General features: G+C 31.1%; 1 protein-coding gene across 1 annotated transcript; it reads left to right on the plus strand.

Moving 5' to 3' along the window:
* The first annotated feature begins 934 nt into the window (after positions 1–934).
* Positions 935–15,046, plus strand: washc5 (WASH complex subunit 5). The gene is made up of 29 exons (XM_051132247.1): positions 935–1,030; positions 1,322–1,577; positions 1,682–1,827; positions 2,585–2,669; positions 2,753–2,853; positions 2,956–3,148; positions 4,154–4,306; positions 4,393–4,506; positions 4,599–4,770; positions 5,819–5,946; positions 6,369–6,498; positions 6,588–6,700; positions 6,776–6,942; positions 7,025–7,100; positions 7,189–7,299; positions 7,394–7,534; positions 9,078–9,158; positions 9,394–9,495; positions 9,610–9,789; positions 9,887–10,011; positions 10,102–10,264; positions 11,571–11,673; positions 11,758–11,837; positions 11,941–12,044; positions 12,150–12,279; positions 12,431–12,527; positions 13,169–13,322; positions 14,631–14,718; positions 14,820–15,046. Exons 2-29 carry the CDS (start codon positions 1,392–1,394, stop codon positions 14,874–14,876), a joined length of 3,480 nt encoding a protein of 1,159 aa, XP_050988204.1. The 5' UTR covers positions 935–1,030; positions 1,322–1,391; the 3' UTR covers positions 14,877–15,046.
* Positions 15,047–15,184: the final 138 nt, after the last annotated feature.

Genomic DNA, 15,184 nt, shown 5'->3' on the forward strand with positions numbered 1-15,184 from the left:
AATCACAGGTTCCAAAAAATATTTGGCAGCACAACTGTTGATATTATCCAACATTGATCATTCTAATAATAAATCCGCATATTAAAATGATTTCTGAAGGATCATGTGACACTTAAGACTGGAGTAACAGCTGATAAAAATTCAGCTTTTCATCACAGGAATAAATTCTATTTTAAAGTATGTTAAAATATAAAAAAAAATATTTTATATATTGTAAAAACATTTTGCAATATTACTTATTTACAATATTAATTATTAATTTTTTTGGATATTTTTAATCAAATAAATGCAGCCTTGATGAGCATAAGAGACTACTTTAAAGACTATTACAAGTCTTACTGAGCCCAAACTTTTGAACGGTAGTGTATTTATTATGTACACAAAAACTTTTATTTTGGATGCGATTAATCGCGATTAATCGTTGCCCAGCACTATTTTTAATATATCATTACATTTTATATGGTAAGTAATAACATTGCATCACTGTCCAGTACTAGACGACCATTAATTCATAAATAGCAGTTTACTTAGATGATACAAATTACAGTAATTTAATATTATGTTAATTTAGTGTTATCGGACTGAGTGGTTCTTCAGACGGGCACTTTTATTTAAAATATATATAGGCCAAAAAACGTTTCAAGATTAGTAATGGGATTTTTTTTATATATAGACTATATCTATGTGATGATAATGACATTTTTGGAAGTGTACTTGTTATCACGTTAGCTAGCATCAGTTTGAATTAATAAAAATAAAAAAGTATTGAATGTTTCTGAATTAAAATACTTACAGAAGAAATACTGAAGTAAATACTTACGGTTTGGTAATGGCACCTAATAAAACAACTGTCAGATTATAAAGAATCAATTAAACGGGCATCTGTAAAACAACTGTGAGTCTTTTATTTTGAAGCAGTTTAGCAGTACGAAGCCATTTAGCTTAAGCGCTGGGCGGAGCGACCAATGAGCTCTACTCGTGACACTCACGTGATTTGTAAACAGGAAGTGTCTCATCTGTGGTGCAGAGGGTGAGTGACTAGAATCTAAATTCAACAAATATGATCATATACAACCTATTTTATATGTGGTTTTCGCTGTTGTAGTGCATCGCTTCATTCATAGCGAACGATAACGGTTGCATTCAGACCGTTTTAGCGCGGTTTAATCAATTTTGAGCAGTAGCTTGTTATTGAAATATGTTATGGAAATAAATAATTTGAAGTCAGAGTAGTGTAAAATGACTGTATGTACATCTGTAATGATTAATACATGATGTAGTATGCAAGAGTAATGTTTTTTTTATATATGAATATCATCAGATCTGGCCATCACTGAGGAGACTGAATGAATCTTTGATCAGAGAGCAGATCTGCTGATTTCTTCCTCATCATGGTGGATTTTCTGGCAGAGAACAACCTGTGTGGTCAGGCCATCCTCAGGATTGTGTCCAGAGGAAACGCCATCATAGCAGAATTACTCAGACTGTCAGAATTTATTCCTGCAGTTTTCAGACTCAAAGACAAGAGCGACCAGCAGAAATATGGAGACATAATCTGTGATTTTAGCTACTTTAAGGTACTCTAATTGTTATCTTTTATTGTCTTTTTAAATTGGTTTTCTAAGATGATCAGATAGATTTACAGTAGCAAGTGGTTTTGATATGAATCTGTGTTTTCTAGGGTCCGGAATATTATGAGAGCAAACTGGAAGCAAAGCCGGAGCTGCAGGATTTGGATGAGGAGTTTCGGGAAAATAACATAGAAATATTGACACGGTTCTACCTGGCCTTTGAGAGTGTCCATAAATATGTTGTAGACTTAATAAGGTGTGTGTTGTTTATCTGAAATGTCTGCACTTACACTACCGGTCAAAAGATTTTTGTTTCTTTTAAAATAAAAAGCCTGCATTTATTTGATCCACAATACAGCAAAAGCAGTAATATTGTGAAATATTTTTAATATTTAAAATAACTGCTTACTATTTTAATATGTTTTAAAATGTTATTTATTCCTGTGATCAAAGGTGAAATTATCGGAATTTATACTTTTATTTAGCGAGGATGCTTTAAATGGATCCAAAGTGATGATAAAGAGATTTATAATGTTACAAAAAATTCTGTTTCATATAAATGCTGTTCTGAACTGAATCAAAGAAACTTGAAAAAAATTTACTCAGCTGTTTTCAACATAATAATAATAATAATGTATGTTTTTTGAGCAGCAAATCAGAATCTTAGAATGATTTTTGAAGGATCATGTGATGATGCTAAAAATTCCGCTTTTAAATCACAGGAATAAATTACATTTTAAAATGTATTCAAATAGAAAGCAGTTATTTTAAATAGTAAAAATATTTTACAATATTATGCTTTTGCTGTATTTGAGATCAAATAAATGCAGGCTTGGTGAGCAGAAGAGACTACTTTAAAACACATTAAAAATCTTACTGTTCAAAAACTTTTGACTGGTAGTGTATTTTTTTGACATGTTCCTCTATTATGCTTTGCTGTCACAGATCTTTTCCTCTTTAAATCAAATCTTAAATTATTTAGTCAATTAAAAAATGAATTGTTTCCTCTAAAGGTACTTGGATGATCTCAATGAAGGGGTCTACATTCAGCAAACGCTAGAAACTGTTTTATTGAATGAAGATGGGAAGCAGCTCCTGGTAAAGTCTGATTTCTGCTTCACTAAATGCAAATAGGAGTTCATAGGTTAAATCAGTTTGTAAATGCATGTGATTTCTGTCAGTGTGAGGCTCTGTACCTGTATGGAGTCATGTTACTGGTCATTGATCAGAAGATGGAGGGGGAGGTGAGAGAAAGAATGCTGGTGTCCTACTACAGATACAGGTAATACGACAGTTCAGATGAGGTGAAATATCTTTACAATTGGACAAACACATTAATGTGCTACTGAATAAACCTTTTGAACAATATTTCTTATCTCCCCAGTGCTGCTCGCTCCTCAGGCGACTCCAACCTGGACGACATCTGCAAGCTGCTGCGTAGTACGGGATACTCCAGCCATCCAGGGGCCAAACGGCCAGCCAACTACCCTGAGAGCTACTTCCAGAGAGTTCCCATCAGCCCCACTTTCATCAGTATGGTGATCGGACGCCTTCGCTCTGATGACATTTACAACCAGGCAAGACAGTGGTGTGATTTAGATCAGGGGTTTTCAAACTGGGGGCCGCAAGGGGGTGCTGAGGGTCCTCAGATAATTTCAGAGAAAAATAGCATTAAAACAAAATTAATATTAAATTATAAATTATTATTAAATTGAATTAAATTAAAATTAAAATGTACAATTATTTTTATTAAAACAATAAATATTAAGTCAAATTATTTGTTTGATGCTAAATTATTTTACTGTATTGATAAATAAAATGTCAAAAAAAAAAGAATAATTATTATTATTATTATTTTGAATTTTCTTTTCCTTTCAACCTTCCAGAAAGTGTACTTTTTGCATTTTGTTTGTCAGCATATATTTAAAAAATATTATTAAATTAATTTTATTATTATTACAAAATATATGTAATTTTTGGTAATGCTTTTGTTAAAATAAAATGCATAAAAAAGAAACTTTTTTGGAACGTTGGAAAGTTTCAGAGAACAATATTATTTTTATTATTATTATTGTTATTATTATAACTTTTCTGATTTTTGGGGGGGCTTTTTATCTAGCATCAGAAAAAACTAATTTTACTATTAATATTAATTTTTGAATATGTTTTAACTGTATTTTTCTCTGAAATTATCTTAAAAGTGTACTAAACATTTTTTATTATTATTATTATTATTGTTATTAAAAAGCTTGATAATGACAAATAATTTAATTCTAGTGACAGATAAAATGCAAAAATGGAAACTGAATTGGAAGACTTCAGAGAAAAATAGGGTACAATAGCATATGAAATAATAATAATAAAATAAATTGATAATGAGAAACAATTTTATTCTAAAATGCAAAAAAGAAACGTATATTCCTTATAATGCAAATGGTTATTACATTTATGTTTTAGGAAGGACATTCTTCACATATTTAGGGGTTTGTGGCATCAAAAGTTTTGAAAACCCCTCATTAAGATAAATAATTCATGTTTAATCATGCTTCACGTTATGTAAATTTTTCATCTGTTGTGTCCAGGTGTCTGCATATCCTCTACCGGAGCACCGCAGTACAGCGCTTGCAACGCAGGCCGCTATGCTGTGTGTCTGCTTATATTTTACTCCCTCCATCCTGCACACACAACAGGCCAAGATGAGAGAGATCGTGGACAAATACTTTCCTGACAACTGGGTGAGGATGCTTTATTAATAATGTCAGTTCTGAAAATGTAATTTTCTTGGTACATTTCTATTGCAATATCAACCTTCAATCTTCAGGTTATTAGCATATACATGGGGATCACTGTAAACTTGGTGGAGGCATGGGAACCGTATAAAGCTGCTAAAACTGCCCTGAACTACACATTGGACACAGCCAACATCAAAGAACAGGTACAGTCACTTGAGCTGTTCCTATTCAAACACATTCAATCTAATCCAGAGTCACTCTGGACTCACACTTAGTTATTGTTGTCTCCTCTCAGGCCGGTCGATACGCTGCCAGTGTGGAGAGTTTGCGACCGCAGGTTCAGCAGTTATTGAAAGAGGGATTCCTGAGAGAAGAAATCGTCCTGGACAACATTCCCAAACTGCTCAACTGCCTCCGTGACTGTAACGTTGCCATCCGCTGGCTGATGCTGCACACTGCAGAGTCCGGTGAGATGTTATGAGCCAGTAAAGGTTGAAATCAGCAGTTCTCAACCTTTTTGACTAGAAGGTTGACAATAGGTTTCAACCAGATATTTCTGGTACTTCTTCTGTAATAACAAAGCTGCTCATTTTAAAGCTCTGTGTACAGAAAGTAGATATGTCAATATATATAAAAATAATAATAATAATTATATAATAATTATATTACATAATACATAATTCTTATATATAATAATAATACAAATAATTGTATTAAAAAATAATAAAATACAATATTAATGTATTTATTACAGAAGCTTGTTTCTTCCACTGAATAAAAAATAAAAAGGTAATTGTGACCTTTTTATATCACAATTCTGACTTTTTTTTCTCAGAATTGATTTAAACTCAGAATTCAGAATTTTTTCTCAAAATTGAGATATAAACTTGCAGTTCTGAGAAATGAAGTCTGAATTGCATGATATAAACTTGAAATTGCGAGTTATAAAGTTAGATTTGCAAGACAAGAGTTTGCAAGAGTTTATGTCTTGCAAATCTGAGAAAAAAAGTCAGAATAGTTAGTTCATATCTCCCAATTCTAAGAAAAAGTTGGAATTGTGAGTTTATATCTTGCAATTCTGAGAAAAGTCTGCAACTCCAACTGTGAGTTAGAAAGTCAGAATTGTGAGATATAAACTCACAATTCTGACTTTATAACTCACAGTTGCAGGTTTATGTCTTGCAATTCTGAAAAAAAAAGTCTGAATTGTGAGTTTATATCTCACAAATCTAACTTTATAACTCACAATTGCAAGTTCGTATTTCACAAAGTCAAAATTGCACATTTGTGTCATGCAATTTATTTTTTATTCACAGGCGAAAAAATAAAATAAAATACGTTGTTTAAAATAACAAAACGTTTCCATATTTGAATGGATACATCTACTAGAAATATATATTTTTCTAAAACAAATTCCAAGATTACTTTAATTTGCATGACTTTTTCAGGTCTAAAAATCACACTTGTAAATTATGCTTCCTTGTTGTTTTTTTTTTTTGTTTTTTTTTGTCAAAGCTTATGATCCAAACAACAAAAGACTGCGTCAGATCAAGGATCAAGTCATCAACGACTCCAAATACAATCCTAAAATTCTGTTTCAACTGCTTCTGGACACTGCCCAGTTTGAGTTCATACTCAAAGAGGTAAATATAAAAAATAATAATCATTCTTTGTTTTAAATTGATACCTCAGTAAGTTTTTTTTATTACTTTTAAATGCACTAATAATACTAATATTATACTATACTAATGATGTTCAAATAATAATAGCATAGTAAAAGGACTTCTGAAGGATCATGCGATACTAAAGACAGGAGTAATGATGCTGAAAATTCAGCTTTACATTACAGCAATAAATTATGTTTTACAATATATGAAAATACAAAACAGTTATTTTAAATTGCAATAATTTTTTACAATATTACTGTTTTACTGTATTTTTCTTTTTGAATAAATGCAGTCATGATACGCATAAGAGACTTCAGAAACATAAATCTTACTGACCACAAACGTTTGAAAGGTACTGTAATTTGTAACTAATTTCTCTCAAAATTTGTGATTCTCAGATGTTTAAGCAGATGTTGGTGGAGAAACAGCTGAAGTGGGAGAGCTATAAGAAAGAGGGATCAGAGAGAATGATGGAGCTGGCTGAGGTGTTTTCTGGGGTCAAACCCCTCACCAGGGTGGAGAAAAATGGTAAAATGCATTTTAGGTCCGACAACATGCAGGAAGCAAACTGTGAACACTGTTGTCAGTGTGTTCATGCTTTCATATTGTTTGTTCAGAGAATCTTCAGGCCTGGTTCAGAGAGATCTCCAAACAGATCGAGTCTCTGAACTATGAGGACTCGACCGCTGCCGGCAGGAAGACCGTGCAACTCATTCAGGCTCTCGTGGAGGTAAAGACTCATCTGAACATGTGCTTTGACGTGACTCTCTGCAATGATTTGACATGAAATTGTTTCTCTGGTAAGGTCCAAGAGTTTCACCAGCTGGAGTCCAACCTGCAGGTGTGTCAGTTCCTGGCGGACACACGCAAGTTCCTCCATCAGATGATCCGCACCATCAATATCAAAGAGGAAGTGCTCATTACGATGCAGATAGTGGGAGATTTGTCCTACGCCTGGCAGATCATTGACAGGTGATGGTGCTACATTGACCTCTTATTGATTTCTCATCCAAATTTTAGGTTGAAATTCTTAATCCAAACGTGTTTCTCACAGCTTCACGTCAATAATGCAAGAGAGTATCAGAGCAAACCCCTCGATGGTGACCAAACTCAGAGCTACTTTTCTGAAGGTGAGTCGGAATGACCTGTACTAGAAACAAATCCACCAAATCTCCTCTGAATTAGAAAACATAACATGAGCTTTTTGAATATAAACAGCTTGCGTCTGCGCTGGATCTGCCTCTCCTACGAATCAACCAGGTCAACAGTCCAGATCTGCTGAGCGTGTCTCAGTTTTACTCTGGGGAGCTGGTGGCTTATGTCAGAAAGGTTTGGAGAAGAGTTTTGATTTGTGCTTGGATCTTTTGCTTAAAATCTCTGTGCATTTGCTCTGATTTGGTGTTCCTTGCAAACATGCTTCCAGGTGCTGCAGATCATTCCAGAAAGTATGTTCACCTCACTGGCCAAAATCATCAAACTGCAGATCCATGACATAATGGAGGTGCCCACACGTCTGGACAAAGACAAACTGAAGGACTACTCTCAACTCAGTGCCCGTTATGAGGTACAGCAGATACATTTTGTATTTTTGAAAGTAGCTGTAATAATCCTCAAGTGTTATGATGTGTGACACCAAAAGCAAAGCGAATATTCTTATCGTTCTGAAAGACGCAATATCGCTTGTTACGAAAGACACAATATCACTTGTTCGCAGCATTCACGTCGGTCAATTCGCATTATTTTTGTAGCCTGACGCAAATTTGCATCCTTTGCGTCTTTGCATTGACTTTGTATGTAATCTACTCGGGCAAATAATTAAATTTGCTTTTGTTGTGCACACACTATTATAATTCAAGAGTCTAACTGCATATATACAGCACAATTGCAACAGTATTTTCAGATTAATTTGAACAAAAGTAAGTAATTTATTAAAAAAAAATGTTTTTTTATAATATATATAAAATATATATTAGAATACATAAATATAAATTATAGTAGATATAAAATAGAATATAAAAAATGTATATCACTCACATTTTATATTTTTTTGTAATTAAAAAAAATAAAAAAAGAAAGAAAAGAGTATTTTTAAAGCAATTTATTATTTTCAGACACACATTTTATTATGTGTATGTGTGTGTGTGTGTGTATATATATATATATATATATATATATATATATATATATATATATATATATATATATATATATATATATATATATATATAATTAGTTTTTTTAATAAATTATGAAAAATATTATTTAAAAAAGTATATTTTTTAAAATAAATAGTTAATAAATTATTTGCCAAAAAAAAAAAAAATATATATATATATATATATGTATATATGTATATATGTGTGTGTGTGTGTGTGTGTTGTAACCTGTGGATTCTACCTTAAAATCTACATAAATGATATTTTGATATTTTGCTTCAAGATTTTTTGCATTTACATTAACTTCTCAACAATTACACATATTTTTATCACTGTAATGCTCACTTTATGAAAAAAAAGTACATTTACGTGCAAATAAAAAAATGATTAAATTATGTTGTCTATTTTGTAATACTGTTTTCTCTCTCTCTCTCTCTCTCTCTCTCTCTCTCTCTATATATATATATATATATATATATATAAATTTTCTTTTCTTTATGTATTTAATTGTTTTACTCTCTAAAAAATGGTTATACTCCATATATTTGTTTATTTGTTTATTTTATCCTGTATTTATTTACATAAATTATATTTTACTCTATATACTATTTATTTTACTCTTTATATATTGAGATATATTCTTTTGTACAAAAATCGTGTGGTGCACGTACAATCCGTGCATATTATTCTGATGATGAAATTTGCGTCACTGTCCCTGTATGTGTACGTGTAAAAAGTGAAGTACACTTTGGGCTTTACTCTATATAACTAACTTGCTCAGCAAAAATTTCTACAAAATCAAGCTTGTGTAGCTAAAAGTGTTTGCGTTCAGTACTTTAAATTGAACTTAGAATTGAGGCCTTGAGTCAACATGTTCTTGCATAGGTTCATTTTGTGTATTTATTTATAAGTAATAATAATAACTCATCACTGACCTTCTTCATTTGACAGGTAGCTAAACTCACTCACGCCATCTCAGTCTTCACTGAAGGTATTCTGATGATGAAAACCACACTCGTCGGCATTATCAAGGTACTGTACAGATTCTCTCAGTGTTTTATCATTTTTATCAGTCACAAAGTTAGCCATTTCTTTTTTTTCATTCACAGTAAGACCAGAGAAGTGTATTACGTTTTTTTTTTTTTTTTCATTTGTGTTGACAGTAATGTTTGAGAAATGTTTTAACTAAACTTATTACTGTGTTTATGTAATATTAAATATTATTTATGCCATGAGAGATCAGTAAACAAAAACACATCTGTTTCAGGTGGATCCGAAGCAGCTTCTGGAGGACGGGATCAGGAAGGAGCTTGTCAAACGTGTGGCTTACGCTCTGCACAAAGGCCTCATCTTCAACCCCAAAGCCAAAGTGAGCAAACCGTTTGCCTTCCTGAATAATTACATTTCTGTCTTATAATTTAAGTTCTGTATTATCCGGTTCACTAGAGTTTGTTTAGATGTTGATTCCTGATTTTTCTTTCAGACCAGTGAGCTGATGCCAAAGCTGAAGGAAATGGCCGCCACCATGGACGGCTTTTATCGCTCGTTTGAATACATTCAGGATTACGTGAGCATCTACGGCCTGAAGATCTGGCAGGAGGAAGTGTCTCGTATCATCAACTACAACGTAGAGCAGGAGTGCAACAGTTTCCTCAGAACGAAGGTCTTGTCTTTTGGCATCTTATTGACATCAGATTTAGTTGTTTATTTTTAGTTTTTACTGCTAATGTTAATTGAAAGAGGTTTTTTTTTTTTTTCAGATCCAAGACTGGCAAAGCGTCTACCAGTCCACCCACATTCCCATTCCCAAGTATCCATCAGTTGATGAATCCGCCACGTTTATTGGACGTCTTTGCAGGGAAATCCTGAGGATCACAGATCCAAAGTAAGTCGGTGCAAACCGGATTATTTTAAACACTCAAAGCTTTGAGAGTCGAGAGCTAAAAGTCTGTTGTTTGTTTTTGATTTGTTTCAGAACGACGTGTTACATTGATCAGCTGAACACCTGGTACGATATGAGGACGCATCAGGAAGTGACCAACAACCGACTCTTCTCTGAGATTCAGGACACGCTGGGAACCTTCGGCCTGAACGGACTCGATCGGCTTTTGTGTTTCATGATCGTGAAAGAGCTGCAGGTCAGTCTTAATATAATAATTATTCATTATTAGATAATAATTATTGAAACTATTAGGAAGCGTAACAATCAGATCAAGTTGAACTGAAAAATAAAAAAAAATGGAGTCATGGTGTATTGCACAATTTAGTAAAGAATTGTAAGAATCATAATTTTATCAATAAAGTCAAATGAATCGAGGTTAATCAAAATATTATTTTTAATAAATATTTACACCTCTAGTGAATACCATGAAATCCCCCTCTTCACAATAAATGTCACCGAAATGATAAATAAAATACAAATAAAAAAGGTTAATAATAACAGTAATACAATTAGTAGTTCTATTATTAGTATATTTGTATTTGTATTAATAATAATAATATAATAATAATAAATGAAAACGATTATAAAACAGAATAAACAATTATGATTGTATTAGCAAATTAAAGATTGAATATTGAAAAATTCATACCAAGAAATCTCCTTCATAATAAATATCACGTAAATGATAAATGCAATAAAAATAAAAATTGTTAATAATAACAATAATATTAATGATAAAATTAGTAGTAGTAGTAGTAGTAGTAATGTTAAATAAAATAAAATAAAAAAGTATTTATTATTAATTATATTAATAATATTAATATTTGTAGTAGTGTTACTATTTTTTATTAGTGGTGATAATAATATAATAATAAATTAAAACAATTATGAACTGAATCAACAATTGTGATTGTATCAGAAAATTAGTAATTAAATATTTAAAAATTCATACTATGAATGCCAATAATAATAATAATAATAATGATGATAATAATGATGATGATATTATTAATAATAGTAATAATAATAATAATTATTATTATTATTATTATTACCAATTATTAATAATTTTTAATCAAATTAAAAATTAACAATTATTAATGTCCAGTAAATGATTAATAAAATAAAAAATGGTTAAAAATAATAATGATAATAGTGATAATACTAAAAGTAATAATGGTGATAAAATTAGTAGTAGTAGTGTTAAAAAAAGTGGTTATTATTATTATTATTATTATTAATAATAGTAATAATAATAATAATGCAATTAGTAGTATTAAAACCGTTATAAAATGAATCAACAATCGTGAAAATTAATGATTAAATATTAAAATTCTTCTTCTTATTATTATTATTATTAATGGTTAGTTATTTTTAAATGGTTAGTTATTTTAAAAAATCATACCATGAATACCATGAAATCCCCCTCTTCACAATAAATGTCTTAATAATAATAAATAATGATAAATTAGTTCTAATCTGTCTTTATTTTTCCATTGCAGAATTTTCTGACAGTCCTCCAGAGAAACATCCTGAAGGACAAAGCTGTGGTTGACGTCTTTAAAGCTCTGCTGATGGCTGTCAATCCCGTCAAAGGGATTGTGGGTAGGTGTGTTTGATATACTACTTTAAATCACTTATTCCCTCAATAGTGGTCTTGATATATTTGTCTTTCTGCATTAATATCAGCAAATGCAAGCAAAGTCTACGCCAACGCTGTGGCCAAAACTCAAAAGATCTGGCCAGCGTATCTGGAGGCCATCATGAAGGTGCAGCTTTATTTTTATCTATGATATCTAGATATTGTTTTCCATCAATATCTCTGTCTTCTTCAGCATAAATATTCAAAATCAAACTGTGATTGTTTGACAGGTGGGTCAGATGCAGATCTTGAGGCAGCAGATAGCCAATGAACTGAACTACTCCTGCAAATTTGACTCAAAACACCTCGCTGCGGCCCTGGATAATCTGAACAAGTGGGTTCAGAAATGATGTTTCTTCCTTATTTATTTCTTAGTACTTGGGAATGTTTCACCTTCTCCCTCATAGACAACTTACAACGTAAGTGTGGTCATTTTCAGGTCTCTGCTGTCTGATATTGAAGCTCATTACCAGGATCCATCGCTGCCGTATCCCAAAGAGGACAACACTCTGCTCTACGAGATCACTGCATATCTGGAGGCCGCTGGAATCCACAACCCACTCAACAAAGTGAGTCGTGTATTTGTGAAATTTAACATCCTAATTTTCCTCCTTGTCACCTACTTGATTTTTGTTGCAAAAAATGGCCCACATTTTAGTGCATCCTACAATGACATGCTACAGTTTGTTGACATGAACCACTTTTTGTTGTTTTATTCAGATCTACATCACAACAAAGCGTCTGCCTTATTTTCCCATCGTGAACTTCCTGTTCCTGATCGCTCAGCTGCCAAAACTGCAGTACAACAAAAGTCAAGGTCTTTAATTGTTTTTTTTTGACATTAATTTCGGAATTAGTACGATTTTCTAAATGTTTTTGAAAGAGTTTCCTATGCTCACCAAGGCTGCATATATTTGATTACAAAAATACAGTAAAAGCAGTAATATTGTGAAATATTATTACAATTTCATACAGCTGTTTTCTATTTCAATATAATTAAAAATGTAATTTATTCCTGTGATGCAAAGCTAAATTTTTAGCATCATTACTCCAGTCTTCAGTGTCACATGATTCTTCAGAAATCATTGTAATGTTTAATGCTCAAGAAACATTTCTTTTTATTATCAGTGTTAAAACGGTTGTACTGCTAAATTTTGTGGAAAACATAATACTTTTTTATTTATTTATTTATTTTTTTTCAGGTTTCTTTGATGAATAGAAAGTTCAAAAGAACAGCATTTATTTGAAATAGAAATGTTTCACGACATTGTAAATGTCTTTACTCTCACTTTTGGTCAATTTAATGCATTTTGATTAATAAAAAGTAGTAGTTTATTTAAAAAAAAAAACATACTAACCCCAAACTTTGAACAGTAGCATAATTATGTGTATGATGACAGCAAACATGGAAGTGATGCTTGTGTGGGTTTGATAGAGAATGTGTTTGTGTTTTGACAGGCATGACGTGCAGGAAGGCGGCAGATCCGGTGGATTGGGCTCCTTTGGTTCTGGGTCTCCTGACGCTGCTCAAACAGTTTCACTCCAGATACACTGAACAGTTCCTGGCTCTGATTGGACAGTTTATTCGCTCCATAATGGAGCAGTGCACCAGGTACTATTTTAGGACTATTAAGACTTTTTTAATGTTTTCATTTTTTACTTCTTTAGAACAAAAAATATTTAGAGTTAACTAATAGAAAATATATATAATATTTATAAAATCTAATATTAATAGTAACAATATTATATATTATTATAATATTGATATATAATATTATAATACTTCAATACATTATAATACTAATATTAATATTATTTAAATTAGGCTGTAATATTTATAAAACAATAGTTTTATCTGCATAAATGCTGTAAAATAATTACTACATTGCTGTGTAAGTAAGATTTACTAATAAATAATTAATTATAAAATTATGAATTATTATAAAATTATTTGAAACTTAAAATATCTTAAAAAAAAAATATATATATATATATATATATATATATATATATATACATACAGTAGTCAACATTTGAAGTGGATCAAAAAAGTTCATCAAAGTTGTCCTATATATATATATATATATATATAAAATAAAATCTACACAAGTTATGTAAGTAAAAGAATACAGTATATAAAAAATGTGTGTATACAAAAAATGTGCATGTACAATAAATATAAAGCATAAAATACAAAATATAAAACATTTATAATATAATCTTTTTTTATAATCTACATTTAGGCAGTACAAAAAATACTACATTGGTATATAAATAAACTATTAAAATTATTATTTTTTTGTATTACAGTAAAGAAAATTTGTATTAAATATGGTTAATTTTCATGAAAATAACAATGCAAAAAAATCTTGATGTTCAAGCGAGGCACTGCAAATTTATATCATTCAATTCTGAGAAAAAAAAGTCTGAATTGCGAGATGTAAAAAAACAACAACTCAGAATTGCAAGATTTAAACACGCAATTGCAAGTTAAGTCAGAGAAAATATCAGATTTTTTTTTCTGTCTCAGAATTGGACATTATATCTCTCAATTGCAACTTTATATCTCAAAATGTCAGAGCTGCAAGATATAAACTTGCAATTGCAAGAAAACAGTCAGATTTGTGAGATACAAACTCACAGTTCTGAGAAAAAAACTAAAATCCTGCAATTCTAACTTTATAACTCACAGTTGCAAGTTTATATCAAAGTAAGAACTGTAAGGTGTAAACTCGCAATTCAGAAAAAAAATCAGAATTGTGAGATAAAAAGTCACAATTACTTTATTCAGTGGTGGAAACAGGCTTCTGTATTTTAGGGTAGAAGTTTCCTTTTTTAAAAAAATAAATAAATAAAATCTTAATTTTTTTCTGCATGATAGAAACAGAAGTGTTTAACAGTATCTCTCTGTTCCTCACAGTCAGAAGATTCCAGATATGCCTTCAGATGTAGTTGGCGCACTAATGTTTCTGGAGGACTATGTGCGTTATACTAAACTGCCCAGAAAGGTAGGAAATTTTGCCATGAGATTTGGTATTGTTTTTTAAAGACAGATATTTTACAACATAAAATGAGATTTAATCATTTTTGTTTTCTATCCTTTTTTCAGGTGGCTGAGGCTCATGTGCCAAGTTTCATTTTCGATGAGTTCAGGACCGTACTGTAAATGTGCCTGTTGTAATGTCAAATCATATTTGATATAATTTGTCTTTCTCTTAAAGCACTAATGAAATTAATTAGCATTTTTAACATTTCAGTTTTAAAACATGATCATTTTTTGTAGCTCACCTGACATCTGTCTGCCGGTGTAATAAATGCCATGCGTGTATGTTTTGATACAGCTTTCTAGGACATTTACATTAATAATCTCTGACTTACAACCTCTCAAGATGTATTGCTTTTTAAAATAGTGTAGATAAAACATTATTTTGTAAATGCAGTTCGTTGGTTTAACTGTACACTGTGGCTCATCCA

Source organism: Labeo rohita, chromosome 16, assembly GCF_022985175.1.
Source record: "Labeo rohita strain BAU-BD-2019 chromosome 16, IGBB_LRoh.1.0, whole genome shotgun sequence".
NCBI classification, from domain to species: Eukaryota; Metazoa; Chordata; class Actinopteri; order Cypriniformes; family Cyprinidae; genus Labeo; species Labeo rohita.

What these genes read in the sequence shown, in the direction of transcription:
- washc5 (XM_051132247.1), top strand. Translation starts at nt 1,392, where the DNA reads ATGGTGGATTTTCTGGCAGAGAACAACCTGTGTGGTCAGGCCATCCTC. An exon ending in GCTGCACACTGCAGAGTCCG is followed by an intron (nt 4,771 to 5,818) that starts GTGAGATGTTAT and finishes TTTTTGTCAAAG; the next exon opens with CTTATGATCCAAACAACAAA. An exon ending in TCAGAGCTACTTTTCTGAAG is followed by an intron (nt 7,101 to 7,188) that starts GTGAGTCGGAAT and finishes GAATATAAACAG; the next exon opens with CTTGCGTCTGCGCTGGATCT.